Below are 18,173 nucleotides of genomic sequence, written 5' to 3'. Positions count from 1 at the left end.
GGAGGTTCATTGATGGTCTTAGTATATCAGAAGAAGGAGAAGTCCAGAAGATAGTGGAAAAAGAATTCACTGCTTGGTTCAAAAATACGGTATATTTTGAATAATTATTCTTACTTAATGAGTTAATTATTTCTGCAATTAATATTAGTAACAATGACACAATGTCACATTTAAAGGTACACGCTGAAGACAGTTCCCAGTTTTCAAGGTTATCTGAGTTAGCTTGGGGACCAAATAGATTAGTAAAATGCTATCAAATATTTGAGGTAAATGGTTATAAATTTCAAACAAAAAATTTGTGTGAAGGTAGGAAGACAGAAAATTCAGGCGTATGTGTAAGAGGGAACACCCATACAGGCGATGATTCTGAATACTACGGGGTATTACAAGAAATATTAGAGGTTGAATATCCCGGTATGAGGAATATTGTGTATCTCTTCAATTGTGAATGGTTTGATCCAGTACCAAATAGAGGCACGAAAGTTCATCCAATTTACGGTATAACAGAAGTAAAGCGGGCTAGGAGATATGCAAAGTTTGATCCTTTCATCATTGCTAGTCAGGCAACTCAAGTCTATTATGCTAACTATCCAAGCGGAATACGAGGCAAACAGGATTGGCTGGTAGTTATGAAGACTAAACCAAGGGGAGTAATTGAGAAAACCAGTACGATACCAACAGCACACCAAGAAGAGTTTATGTCTAATTTAAAAGATCTCCCAATCAATGTAGATGACCAAATCAGATTTAATGAGAGCGAGTTGCAGTTAGAGGAGGTAGATCTAAACATAGAGGAAAGTGATGATGAATCTGATTGTGCTAGGAGTGTATCATCTGATGAAAGTGAATCAACAAATGATGAGTTAACAACATAAGGTAAATTATTTTACTTCCCTGTATTTTACTTCACTGTTTTTTATAGCTACTACACTCTGTTTTTTTTTTTTACTTACCTGTATTTTACTTCAGTCCATTTTTTTTAGCTACTGCACTGCGTTAATTTCCATTTCTGTTATAACTCATATTTCTAATATTTCTTTTTTATTTATGTGCAGATGGCTTCAGGTGAGGAGCAGCCTAATAGAGGGTTGATAAAAAATATTTTTAACAGGCGCACTAAGAAGACTACAATTGGACCACATAGGTCACTACGTACTGAGGAGACCACCTCGGCTCAGCCTGCTACACAGTCTCAGCCTGCTACACAGCCTCAGCCTGCTACACAGCCTCAGCCTGCTACACAGCCTCAGCCTGCTACACAGCCTCAGCCTGCTACACAGCCTCAGCCTGCTACACAGCCTTTACCCACTCCTGGAGCCAGTAGCCCGCAGTTCTACTCACCGGACCTTCGATTTCCTTCACCAGATCTCGGGCAGGCTACTCCTTTCTACCCATACTTCACACCCCCACCTTATGCTGGTGCCCCTCCTACTTATCCATTTCCACCATATGCTCCACCATACTATCCCCCACCACCCCATCAGCCTGCTACAACTGGACCTTCGACAGCAGCTGGACCTTCGACAGCAGCTGCAGCAGAGCAGCAGACAGATGGTAGAATGTTGATAGCACCTGAGGGTGACACGTACGTATAGTAACTTTTATTTAAACTAACTAATTGTTTTATTTTATATTTTATATTTGTTTTACATAACTTTATTTTTGTAGGTTCTATCCATCAAAACAACCAACACATAAAATACGGGACATCATACGGAGCAGGTTTGACGCTCCTTATGTTTCTTGGAAGAAAGTCCCAAAAGAAGTCCGGGAGATGTGGTTTAGAGAGTTTGAGGTATTTCTGTGTTTTTGTTTTTATGTTAAATGATTTATTCTTTCTTACTTAAGGTAAATTGATTGTTTTTTATTGCAGAAAGAGTTTTGTTGGCTGCCCCAACACAATGACAAGATTAGAAAGAATTTTGAGAAGCGTGGCTCTACTCGGATGCGCGACATGTTCACAGATGTTAGAAAGGTTGGGAAACGACCATTGTGGATTGGAGAGGAGATATGGGCTGAGTTGAATGCAGCTTGGGGCAGCGAAGAGTACACTAGGAGGAGGGATCAAAATCGACAGAACAGAGCTTCTGATGTTGGGGGCTTAGGTAGTGCACTTCATACAGGAGGCTCCGTTCCACATACTGAGCACAGGCGTCGTTTGGTAATGAATTTTAATTATTTTTTAAAATTGTTTTTTAATAATTAGTATTGATAAAACTCTCTTAATTGTAACAGAAAGCGTCACTTGGTAGAGAACCAACTCCTGTGGAATTGCATAGTCGCACTCATAAGCGACAGGAGGATCAACAATGGATTGATGAGAGAGCAAGGAAGGCCCATGTAAGTATATTTTTATAAATATTTGATATTTTATAAGTTTTAGTTTAATTATATATATACTTATATTCGATTTTCACAGGAGGAATATACACGGATTCGAGAGACTCATGCCGCATCAGGTGAGGGCTCTTCTGGCGGCTCTGTGGAGTATTCTGAGTATCGCATGTGGTCGCAGGCCGTCGGAGGAATGCAGCATGGTAGAGTATATGGCTTAGGTGCGCAAGCTCAGGCATACGAGGGGATGACCTCCTCTACTGCATCCAGCTTCGCATCCAGTTCGCATGAGTCCTTACAAGCTCAACAAATAATTGCCCTTCAAGCTGAGCTAGAACAAGTAAGGAAATCACAAGTTGATTGGCAAGCTCAGCTGCAAGCACAGGTTCAAGCTCAGCTGCAAGCACAGGTGCAAACAAGTACGGAGCAACACAATCAGTTGCTGGATGAAATGCGCAAGATGAGGGAGCAACTGAGTGGAAAAGACGTAGCTCCACCTGAGGAGGAGTCGACGGAGTCAGAGTAGTGTAATTTAGTTGAAATGAACTTGTATTTTTATGTGAACTTATGTTATTGGACAATTACTTTTAATATGATGTTATCAGTTGATTTTTAGTGCTAAACTGTTGTGAAACTGTTATAAATTATTGTGAAGTAACCTGTTGTGGAACTTGTATGTGTTAGAATTGATAGGTTTGCAGGTGTGGAAATGGGATTGTTAGCTGGGAAGGCAATTTTTTTTTTTGTCAATGCTACAGGTTTCCGGCGGATTATGCGCCGGCATTCCGTCGAAAAGACGATACAACGAAATGTATCGTATGTACCGGCGAATATGATCCGTCGGCCACTACGGTCGCAAGTCCGGCGGATATTCCGCCGGTAATTACCGGCGCAACAATTGCGTCGTAAAATAACCGTGGAATTTCGATGGCGCAACTCCGGCGACTTATCCTCTGTTAATTACCGTCACATTATACGACGGTAAATACCGACGCATTAGGCTCCGGATTTCTCATATTCTTCACGTCGGCAAACAAACCGTTTAATGCGCCGGTAATGCGTCGGAAACTGCGCCGGAACTGTTTCCGGCGCAACTTATACGTCGGAAAAAAATTATCGACGCACCATAAACCGGCGGAGATATTTGCGCCGGAACATGCTCCGGAAACTACCGGTTCCGTCGGATTGTACATTGTTTCCGGCGGATTAAGTCCGTCGGTAATAACAGGTTTTCCTGTAGTGTAAGTTTATACACGCTATGTGCAAGCATTATACATGCTTTATACAACTATTATGCACACTATATACAAGTTTATACAAATATTATACATGTTATATATAAATTTATACATGCTATGTATAAGCAATATACACATTATGTATAAGTTTATACATGTTATGTCTAAGCATTATTCAAACTATGTACACGCTATGTACGATGATCGCACACATTGTATATATAAATTATACATATTATATATAAGTTTATACAAGCATTCTTCACTACGTTCAATTCTAGATATAAGTATTATACATACTTTGTATATATGTATACACCCTTTGTACAAGCATTATAAACACTATTCATAAGTATTAAACATTCTGAATAATTTTATATGCACTATGTATAAGTTTATACAAGTTATATATATGCACTATAGATGTTATATACAAGCATTATACACGCTATATAAAAGTATTATATACACTATATATAAGTTTATACAAGAATTATGCATACTATCTAGAAGTTTATACATGTTATCTATAAATAATATACACACTATGTACAAGTTTATACACGCTATGTATAAGTATTGTATATTTTATGTATAGTTTGTACACACTATGTATAAGCATTATAAACAATATGTACAAGTTTCATACACACTATGTATAAATTTTACATGCAATATATATGTATTATACACACAATGCACAAGTTTATATATGATATGTACAAGCATTTTACAAACTATAAATAAGAATTATACACATTATGTATTAGTTTCTACACACTATATATAAGCATTATACACACTATGTACATGAAATGTATAAGTATTATACACACTATGTATAATTTTATACATGCTATGTACAAGCATAATACATGAATTATACAAGTTTATACAAGCTATGTACAACCATTTTATACACTATGTACAAGTTTGTACATACTATGTACGAGTATTATAAAAAATATATACAAGTTTATACACACAATGTATAAGTTTATAAACATTATATACAAGTTTATACATGCTATATATTTGGAAACAATAAATATAAGAATTATAAAAACTATGTATAAGTTTGTGCATGCTATGTACAAGCATTATACACACTATGTACAAGTTTATACGAGCATTATTGATGCTGTGTACAAGCATTATACACATTATGCATAAGTTTATACAAGAATTATACACACTTTATATAAGTGTATACATTCTATGTACAAATATTATATACACTATTTACATCATTCTACACACTATATACAAGTTTATTCAAATATTATACAAATACCTATGGACAAGCATTATAAACACTATGTACAAGATTGTTCATACTATGTATAAATATTATACACACTATGTACAAGTTTATACAAATATTGTACATATTATGTACAAGTTTATACATGCTATGTATAAGTATTATACACATTATGTATAAGTTTATACACGTTATGTACAAGTATTATACATACTATGTGCACGCTATATAAGAGCATTATACATATTATATACATGAATTATACACATTATATATAACTTTTTACATGCATTCTACACTATGTTCAATTCTATATACAAGTATTATACACATTATGTACATATTTACACACAATATATATAAATATTATACACACAATTCATATGTATTATACACTATACATAAGTTTGAAAAAGCTATATACAAGCATTATATATACTATATACAAGTATTATACACGCTATGTAAAAGTTTATATACACTATATATATGTTTATACAAGCATTATACATACTATATAAAAGTTTATAGACATTATCTATAAATAATTTATATACTATCAATAAGTTTATACATGCATGCTATGTACAAGCATTATACATATTATGTATAAATTTATACACACTATGTATAAGCATTATAAATACTATGTACAAGTTTTGTAAGTACTATACACACTATATATAAGTTTATACATGTTATGTACAAGCGTTATACATGAATTATGTAAGTTTATACATGGTATGTACAAACATTTTATACATTATGTACAAGTTTGTACATGCTATGTACAAATATTATACACGTTATTTATAAGTTTATACATGCAATATACAAGTTTATACACACTATACACAAGTTTATACCTACTATGTACAAGCATTATACACAGTATTTATATATTTGTAAACACTATATATAAGCATAATAAAAACTATGTACAAGTTTGTATATGCTATGTACAAATATTATACATACTATATACAAATTTGTACAAGTATTATAGATACTACGTACAAGCATTATAAATACTATGTATAAGTTTATATAAACATTATACATACTATATACAAGTTTATACATTCTATGTACAAGCATTATACACAATATTTACAAACATTATAAAAATTATGTACAAGTCTGTTCAAACATTATACACACTATATTTACAAGACTTATAAAGACAATGTACAAGTTTATACATGTTATGTATAAGATTATACACACTATGAATAAGTTTATACACATTATGTACAAGTTTATACATGCTATGTATATGGATTATACACACCATATATAAGTTTATACATGCTATATACATAATTTTTACATACTATCTGCAAGTTTATGCATGCTATGTATAAGGCTTATACATACTATATAAACGCTATATATATAGTTTTTACACACTATGTGCAAGTTTATACACGCTATGTATAAGTATTATAAATGCTATATATAAGTACTATACACACTATTTGCATGTTTATACAATATTGTACATGTTAGTTACAAGTTTATACCAGCTTTGTATAAGCATTATATATATTATGTATAAATTTATATATATTATGTAAAAATATTTTACACACTATGTACACGCTATATACAATCATTGCATACATACAATTTTATACAAGCATTCTATACTACGTTCAATACTATATATAAGCGTTATACACATTATGTATATATTTATACACGCTATGTACAAGCATTATATACACTATTCATAAGTATTATACACTCTGAATAACTTTATATACACTATGTACAAGTTTATTCAAGTTATATATAATCATTGTACATGCTATATACAAGAATTATACATACTATATAATAGTATTATGCATACTACGTATAAGTTTATACAAGCATTATACATACTGTGTAGAAGCATTATAAATACTATTTACAAGCATTATACACACAATGTACAAGTTTATTCAAACATTATACACATGCTATGTACAAGCATTATAAAGACTATGTACAAGTATATACACGCTATGTGTAAGAATTATACAAATTATGAACAAGTTTATGCACATTATGTATAAGTTTATACACGCTACGTATAAGTATTATACGCACCATGTATACTTTTATACACTCTATATACATAATTTTTACACACTATAAGCAAGTTTATACATGCCATGTATAAGGCTTATACATACTATATATAAGTTTATAAATGCTATATATATATTTTTTACACACTATGTATAAATTTGTACATGCTATGTACAAGCATTATGCATGTAATGTACAAGAATTATATACACTATGTTCATGTTTTTATAAAAATTATACATGTTATGTATAAGTTTATACATGCTATGTATAAACATTATACACATTATGTATAAATTTATACACATTATGTACAAGTATTATACACACTATGTACATGCTATATAAGAGCATTGCACATACTGTATACGTGAATTATAAATGTTATATATAAGTTTATACAAGCATTATATACTACGTTCAATACTATATACAAGTATTATACATGCTATGTACATATTTATACAAGCTATGTACAAGCATTATACACTTTATTCATAACTATTATATACTCTGAATAAGTTTATATACTCTATATACAAGTTTATACAAGCTATACATAAACATTGTACATGCTATATATAAGTATTATACACGATATATAAAAGTATTATACACATTACGTATAAGTTTATACAAGCATTATGCATACAATATAGAAGTTTATACTCGCTATCTATAAATAATATACATACTATGTATAATTTTATACACGCTATATATAAGCATTATACATATTATGTATAAGTTTATACACGCTATGTATAATCATTATAAACACTGTGTATATATTTTATACACACTATAGGTAAGTTTTATATGAAATATATAAGTATTATACACACTATGTACAAGTTTATACACGATATGTATAAGTATTTTACACACTATAAATAATAATAATACACACTATGTATAGGTTTATATATGCTATATATAAGCATTATACACACTATATATAAGTATTATTAAAACTATGTATAAGTTTTTACATGCTATATACAAGCATTATACACACTATATATAAGTTTATATAAATATTATAGATGCTATGTAAAAACTTTATACACATTATGTACAAGTTCAAACAAGCATTATATACAATATGTACAATTTTATATATTCTATGTACAAGCATTATACACACTACTTACAAGCATTATACACACTATGTAGAAGTTATATTCAAACATTATACACACACGATGTACAAGCCTTATAGAGACTATGTATAAGTTTATGCATGCTATGTATAAGATTTATACATACTTTGAATAAGTTTATGCATATTATGTACAAGTGTATACACGCTATGCATAAGGATTATACACATAATGTATAAATTTATACATGCTACATATATAATTTTCATACACTATGGGCAAGTTTATACATGCTATGTACAAGACTTGTACATACTATGTATTAGTTTATAAATGCTATATACATAATTTTAAACACATTGTGCAAGTTTATACATGCTGTGTACAAGCATTATACATGATGTGTACAAGTATTACACACACTATATATAAGTTTATATAAATATTGTACATGTTATGTACAAGTTTATATATGCTATGTATATACAATATACATATTATGTATAAGTTTATACATGTCATATACAAGCATTATACACACTATATAAACACTATATACGAGCATCGCACATACTATATACATGAATTATACATAGTATACATAAGATTATACAAGCATTCTACACTATTTTTAATGCTATATACAAGTATTATGCATACTATATACATATTTTTACACGCTATATATAAGCATTATACACACTATTCATAAGTTTTATACACTCTGAATAAGTTTATATATGTTATGTACAAATTTATACAAGTTATATATAAGCATTGTACATGCTATATACAAGTATTATACATGCTATATAAAAGTATAATACACACTATGTACTAGTTTATTCAAATATTATACACAAGCTATATACAAGCATTATAAAGGCTATATACAAATTTATACATACTATGTATGAGAATTATACAAACTATAAATATTTTTATCCACATTATGTATAAGTTTATTCATGTTATGTATAATGATTATGCACATAATGTATAAGTTTATACATACTATATATATAATTTTAACACACTATATGCAAGTTTATACCTGCTATGTATAAGGATTATACAAATTATGTATAAATTTATAAATACTATATATATATATTTATATATAATTTTTACATACTATGTGCAGGTTTATACACGTTATGTACAAGCATTATACGTGCTATATATAAGTATTATACACACTATGTATAAGTTTAAACAAACATTGTATATGTTATGTACAAATTTATACATACTATGAATAAACATTATATACATTATGTATAAGTTTATACACGTTATGTACAAGCATTATACACATTATATACACTCTATATACGAGCATTGCACACACTGTATACTTGAATTATACACATTATATATAAGTTTATACAAGTATTCTAGATGGTATGTACAAGCATTATACATACTATATATAATTTTATACAAGCATTATATACACTATGTACAAATTTATATATTATATGTATAAGCATTATACACACTATTTGCAAGCATTATACTCATTATATACAAGTTTATTCAAATATTATACACATACTATGTACAAACATTATAAAGACTATGTACAAGTATATACATGCTATATATGAGGATTATACAAACTATGAATATGCATATTATGTATAAGTTTAAACACGCTATGTGTAAGGATTACACATATCATGTATAAGTTTATACGTGCTATATACCTAATTTATACATACTATGTGCAAGTTTATACATGCTATATATATGGCTTATACATACTATGTATAAGTTTACAAATGCTATATATATATATATAATTTTTACACACTATGTATAAGTTTATACATGCTATGTATATGGCTTTATACACACTAAGTACATACTATATATGAGCATTGTACACATTGTATACATGATTTATACAAATTATATATAAGTTTATACAAGCATTCTATACTACATTTAATGCAATATATAAGTATTATACACACTATGTACATATTTATACATGCTATGTATAAGCATTATACACAGTATTCATAAGTTTTATAGACTCTAAAATAGTTTATATACACTATGTATAAATTTATACAAGCTATATATAAATTTTGCACATGCTATATACATGCATTATACATGCTATATAAAATTATTATACACACTACATATAAGTTTATACAAGTATTATGCATACTATATAGAACTTTATACATGATATCTATAAATAATATACACACTATGTATAAGTTTATACAATCTATGTACAAGCATTATACATATTATGCATAAATTTATACACACTATATATAAGTATTATAAACATAATGTATAATATATATTTATTTATATGTTTGTAAACACTATATATAAGTATTATAAAAACTATTTATAAGTTTATACATGTTATGTACAAGAATTATACATACTATATATTAGTTTATATAAGTATTATAGATGTTATATATAAGCATTATACACACTTTATACAAGTTTTTGCAAGCATTATATACACTATGTACAAATTTATACATTCTATGTACAAGCATTATAGACACTATTTACAAGAATTATATGCATTATATTCAAGTTTATTCAAATATTATACACACGTTATGTACAAGCATTATACAGACTATGTACAAATTTATACATGATATATATAAGGATTGTATAAACTATGAGCAAGTTTATGCACATTATGTTTAAGTTTATACATGCTATGTATAAGGATTATATACACCATGTATAAATTTATACATGCTATAAATGTTTATTCACGTTATGTATCAGCATTATACACACTATGTACATGTTATATACAAGCATTACAAATACTGTATACATGAATTATACACGTTATATATAAGTTTATACAAGTATTCTATAATATGTTCAATGTTATATACAAGTATTATATATACTATGTACATATTTATACACGCTATGTACAAGCATTATACACATTATTCATAAGTAATATACACTTTGAATAAGTTTATATACACTATATACAAGTTTATACAAGCTATATATAAGTATTTTATATGCTATATACAAGCATTATGAACACTATATGAAAGTATTATACATACTACGTATAAGTTTATACAAGCATTATGTATACTATGTAGAAGTTTATACACACTATCTATAAATAATATAAATACTATGTATAAGTTTATACACTCTATGTACAAGCATTATACATATTATGTATAAATTTGTACACACTATGTATTAGTATTATAAACACTATATACAAGTTATATACACACTATGTATAAGTTTTACATGTAATATAATAGTATTATACACACTATGTACAAGTTTATATATGCTATGTTCATGTATTTTACACACTACATATATGTTTGTAAACACTATATATAAGTATTATAAAAACTATGTACAAGTTTGTACATGCTATGTACAAACATTATACATATAATGTACAAGTTTATACAAGTATTGTAGATGCTATATACAAGCATTATACACACTATGTATAAGTTTTTATAAGCATTATATACACTATATACTAGTTTATACATTTTATGTACATATATTATACATATTATTTACAAATATTATACACAATATATATAAGTTTATTCAAACATTATACACATGCTATGTATAACCATTATACAGACTATGTACAAGTTTATACATGCTATGTATAAGGATTTTACAAACTTTGAATAAGTTTATGCACATTATGTACAAACTTATACACGCTATATATAAGAATTATATACACTATCTATAATTTTATATACGCTACATACATAATTTTTATACACTATGTAAAAGTTTATACATGCTTTGTATAATACTTATACATACAATATATAAGTTTATAAATATTATATACATAATTTTTACGCACTATATGAAAGTTTAAACATGCTATGTACAAGCATTATAAATACTATGTATAAGTTTTATACACACTATGTATAAGTTTATATAAATATTATACATGTTATGTATAAATTTATACATGCTATGTACAAGCATTATACACATTATACATAAGTTTATACACATTTTGTACAAGCATTATACACACTATGTACACGCAATATACAAGCATTTCTCACATTATATATAGAAATTACACACATTATATATAAGTTTATACAAGCATTCTACACTATATTTAATGCTATATACAAGTATTGTACACACTATGTTCATATTTATACATGTTATGTACAAGCATTATACACACTATTCATAAGTATTATACACTATAAATAATTTTATATACACTATATAAAAGTTTATATAAGGTATATATAAGCATTGTACATGCTATATATAAGTATTATACATGATATATAAAAGTATTATAGATACTACGTATAAGTTTATACAAGTATTATGTATACTATGTAGAAGTTTATACACACAATCTATAAATAATATACAAACTATGTATAAGTTTATACACGCTATGTAAAAGTATTATACATATTATGTATAAGTTTATACATACTATGTATAAGCATTGTAAATACTATGTATAAATTTTATACACACTATGTATAAGTTTTACATGCAATATATAATTATTATACACAATATGTATAAGTTTATACATGACATATACAAGCATTTTACATACTATAAATAAGAATTGTACATATTATATATAAGTTTATACATACTATGTAAATAGTATGTATAAGTATTCTACACACTATGTACAAGTATTATACATGAATTATACATGTTTATATACGTTATGTACAAGCATTTTACACATAATGTACAAGTTAGTACATGATATGTACAAGAATAATATATATTATATACAAGTTTAAACACGTAATGTACAAGTTTATACACACTATATAAAAGTTTATATATGCTATGTATAAGCATTATACACACTATGTAAATGTTTGTAAACACTATATATAAGCATTATAAAAACTATGTATAAATTTGTACATGTTATGTACAAGCATTATACACACTATGTATAAGTTTATAGAGGTATTACAGATGCTAGGTACAAGTTTATACAAACTATGTATAAGTTTATACAAGCATTATACGTACTATGTATAAATTTATACATTATATATATAAATATTATACACATTATATATAAGCATTATACACATTACGCATAAGTTTATAGACATTTTATACAAGTACTATACACACTATGTACACATAATATACAAGCATTGCTCACATTGTATACAAAAATTATACACATTATATATAAGTTTATATAAATATTCTATATTATGTTTAATTATATATACAAGTATCATACACACTATGTACATATTTATACACACTATGTACAAACATTATACACACTATTCATAAGTATTATACAGTCTGAATAAGTTTATATATACTATATACAAGTTTATACAAGCTATATATAAGCATTGTACATGCTATATACAAGCATTATACATACTATATAAAAGTATTATACATACTACGTATAAGTTTATACAAGCATTATGCATACTATGTAGAAGTTTATACACACAATCTATAAATAATATACAAATAATATATAAGTTTATACACGCTATGTACAAGCATTATACATATTATGTATAAGTTTCTACACACTATGTATAAGCATTATAAATACTATGAACAAGTTTTATACATACTATGTATAAGTTTTACATATAATATATAATTATTATACACACTATGTATAAGTTTATACACGATATGTATAAGCATTTTATACACTATAAATAAGAATTATACAAATTATATATAAGTTTATACACTGCTATATATAAGTATTATACACACTATATAAATGGTATGTATAAGTATTCAACACACTATGAACAAGCATTATACATGAATTATATAAGTTTATACATGTTATGTACAAGTATTTTACTCATAATATACAAGTTTGTACATGCTATGTACAAGTATAATACATACTATATACAAGTTTATACACATAAAGTACAAGTTTATACACACTATATACAAGTTTATATATGTTATGTACAAGTATTATACACACTATGTATATATTTGTAAACATTAAATATAAGCATTATAAAAACTACGTACAAGTTTGTACATGCTATGTATAAGCGTTATACATACTATGTACAAGTTTATACGAGTATTATAGATGCTATGTACAAGTATTATACACACTATGTACAAGTTTATACAAGTATTATACACACTTTATATAATTTTATACATTCTATGTACTAGCTTTATACACACTATTTACAAGCATTATACATAATATGTACAAGTTTATTCAAAAATTTTAGACATGCTATATACAAACATTATACATACTATGTATAAGTTTATACATGCTATGTATAAGTATTATACAAATTATGAACAAGTTTATGCACATTATGTACAAGTTTATACACCATATATATAAGGGTTACACACACCATGTATAAGTTTATACACGCCATATACATAATTTTTATGCACTATGTGCAAGTTTATACATGCTATATATAAGGCTTATACATTCCATATATAAGTTTATAAATGCTATATATAAGGCTTATACATAATATATATAAGTTTATAAATGCTATATAAAAAATTTTTATAGAACATGGACAAATTTATACAAGCTATCTACAAGTATTATACATGCTATGTTTAAGTATTATACTCACTATATACAAGTTTATACAAATATTGTATATACTATGTACAAGTTTATACATGCTATGTATAACTATTATACATATTAGGTATACTTATTATACATATTATGTATAAGTTTATACACGCTATGTACAAGTATTATATATACTATGTACACACTATATATGAGCATTGCACACACTATATACATGAATTATACACATTATATATAATTTTATACAAGCCTTCTACATTATGTTCAATGCTAAATACAAGTATTATACACACTATCTATATATTTATATATGCTATGTATAAGCATTATACACACTATTCTTAAGTATTATATACTTTAAATAAGATTATATACACTATGTACAAGTTTATACAAGCTATATATAAGCATTATACATGCTATATAAAAGCAATATACATACTATCTAAAAATATTATACACACTATTTACATGGTATATAAAAGTTTTATACAAACTATGTACAAGTTTATACATGCTATGTATAAATATTATACATGAATTAATACAAAATTATACATGCTATGTACAAGCATTTTATATAGTATGTACAAGTTTGAACATGCTATGTATAAGTGTTATACACACTGTATAAGTTTGTACTTGTAATATATAAGTTTATATACACTATATGCAAGTTTATACATGCTTTGTATAAGTATTATACACACTATGTATACGTTTGTAAACACATATAATAATTATAAAAACTATGTACAAGTTTGTACATGCTATATATAAGTATTATACATACTATGTATAAGTTCATACAAGTATTATAAATACTATGTATAAGCATTTTATACCCTATGTATAAGTTTATACAAGTATTATACACACTATGTATATGTTTATATATTATGTGCACAAGCATTATACACACTATTTATAAGCATTATACACATTATGTATAAGTTTAATCAAATATTATACACACACTATGTACAAGCATTATCCAGATTATGTACAAGTTCATACATGCTATGTATAAAGATTATACAAACTTTGAACAAGTTTATGCATATTATGTATAAGTTTATACACGCTATATATAAGGATTATACACAACATGTTTAAGTTTATACACGTAATATATATAATTTTTACACACTATGGGCAAGTTTATACATGCTATTTATAAGGCTTATACATACTTTATATAAGTTTATAAATGCTATATACATAATTTTTACATAATATGTGCAAGTTTATATATGCTATGTACAAGTATTATACATGCTATATATAAGTATTGTACACACAATCTGTAAGTTTATAGAAACATTATATATGTTATATACATATATATGCATGTTATGTATAAGCATTATACACATTATGTATAAGTTTTATGCACACTATGTTCAAGTTTAACATGCAATATACAGTTATTATACACACTATGTACAAGTTTATACATCATATATACAAGCATGTTACACACTATAAATAAGAATTATACACAATATCTATAAGTTTTTATATGCTATATATAAGCATTATACACACTATATACATAGTATGTATATATATTATATTCACTATGTATAAGTTTATACATGTTATGTATATATATTATACATTAATTATAAAAGTTTATACACAATATATATAAATATTTTACATACTATGTAATAGTTTGTACTTGCTATGTACAAGTATTATACACACTATGTATAAGTTTAGACATGCAATGTATAAATTTATACATATTATATACAAGTTTATACATGCTATGTACAAGCATTATACACACTATGTATATATTTGTAAACACTATATATAAGCATTATAAAAACTATGTATAAGTTTATACATGCTATGTACAAGCATTATACACACTATGTACAAATTTATATAATTATTATAGATTCTATATACAAACTTTTTACCTACTATGTACAAGTTTATACAAGGCATTATACACACTACGTATAAATTTATTCAAACATTATCTAATTGCTATGTACAAGCACCATACAGACTATATACAAGTTTATACACGCTATGTATAAGGATTATACAAAGTATAAAGAAGTTTAAGCACATTATATATAAGTTTAAACACGTAATTTATAAGGATTATACACGCCATGTATAAGTTTATACATCTTGTATACATAAATTTTTTACACATTATGTGCAACTTTATACATGCTATGTATAAGGCTTATATATACTATTATAAGTATATTAATGCTATATACATAATTTTTATACACTATGTGTAAGTTTATACACACTATGTACAAGTATTATACATGCTATGTACAAGTATTAAACATATTATGTATAAGTTTATACAAATATTATACATTTTATGTACAAGTTTATACATGCTATGTATAGGTATTATACACATGATGTATAATATTATACATGTTATGTATAAGCATTATACATATTATATACACGCTATATACGAGCATTGCACACACCGTATATATGAATTATATACATTATATATAAGTTTATACAAGCATTCTATACTATGTTCAATGCTATATATAAGTATTATACACACTATGAACATATTTATACATGTTATGTACAAGTATTATACACACTATTCATAAGTATTATACACTCTTAATAAGTTTATATACAATATGTAAAAGTTTATACAAGTAATAAATAAGCATTGTGCATGTTATATACCAGCATTATACACGCTATATAAAAGTATTATACACACTACGTATAAGTTTATACATGATATATACAATAATTTTACACACTATAAATAAGAATTATACACACTATGTATAAGTTTATACATGGCATATAAATGTATTATACATCTACTTATATATAGTGTTTACAAATATATATATATATATATATATATATATATATATATATATTTGTAAACACTATATATAAGTATTATAAAAACTATTTACAAGTTTGTACATGCTATGTATAAGTATCATACACACTATATACAAGTTTATGCAAGTATTATAGGTATTATATATAAACATTATACACACTATGTACAAGTTTATGCAAGAAATATATACACTATATACATGTTTATACATTCTATGTACAAGTATTATACACACTATTTATAAGAATTATATTCACTATGTACAAGTTAATTCAAATATTATACACACGCTATGTACAAGCATCATACAGACTATGTACAAGTTTATACACGATATATATATGGATTATTAAAACTATGAACAAGTTTATGCATAATATGTATAAGTTTATACACGTTATGTATAAGAATTATATACACAATGGATAAGTTTATACACACTATATACATAATTTTTACACACTATGTGCAAGTTTATATATGCTATATATAAGGCTGATACATACTATGTATAAGTTTATAAATGCTATATATATAATTTCTATACATTATGTATAAGTTTATACATGCTACGTCCAAGTATTATACATACTATGTACAAGTATTATGCACACTATGTACAAGTTTATACAAATATTCTATATATTTTGTACAAGTTTATACATAC

At 26.1% G+C, this 18,173-nt stretch overlaps 1 protein-coding gene across 1 annotated transcript; it reads left to right on the top strand.

The window, feature by feature from the left end:
- LOC110111932 lies at positions 1 to 3,050 on the top strand. The gene is made up of 6 exons (XM_020844004.2): positions 1 to 89; positions 1,056 to 1,585; positions 1,669 to 1,795; positions 1,874 to 2,161; positions 2,236 to 2,340; positions 2,420 to 3,050. Exons 2-6 carry the CDS (start codon positions 1,056 to 1,058, stop codon positions 2,858 to 2,860), a joined length of 1,491 nt encoding a protein of 496 aa, XP_020699663.2. The 5' UTR covers positions 1 to 89; the 3' UTR covers positions 2,861 to 3,050.
- The last annotated feature ends 15,123 nt before the right edge of the window (positions 3,051 to 18,173 follow it).

The sequence above is a fragment of the Dendrobium catenatum genome, unplaced genomic scaffold (assembly GCF_001605985.2).
Source record: "Dendrobium catenatum unplaced genomic scaffold, ASM160598v2 fragScaff_scaffold_1536, whole genome shotgun sequence".
NCBI classification, from domain to species: Eukaryota; Viridiplantae; Streptophyta; class Magnoliopsida; order Asparagales; family Orchidaceae; genus Dendrobium; species Dendrobium catenatum.
This window is presented reverse-complemented; position numbering and strand designations above follow the sequence as displayed.

Excerpts from the sequence above, each read along its gene's own strand:
- LOC110111932 (XM_020844004.2), top strand. The coding sequence starts at position 1,056 with ATGGCTTCAGGTGAGGAGCAGCCTAATAGAGGGTTGATAAAAAATATT. Across the intron at positions 1,796-1,873 it reads TGTGGTTTAGAGAGTTTGAG|AAAGAGTTTTGTTGGCTGCC; the intron begins GTATTTCTGTGT and ends TTTTTATTGCAG. Across the intron at positions 2,162-2,235 it reads CTGAGCACAGGCGTCGTTTG|AAAGCGTCACTTGGTAGAGA; the intron begins GTAATGAATTTT and ends TAATTGTAACAG.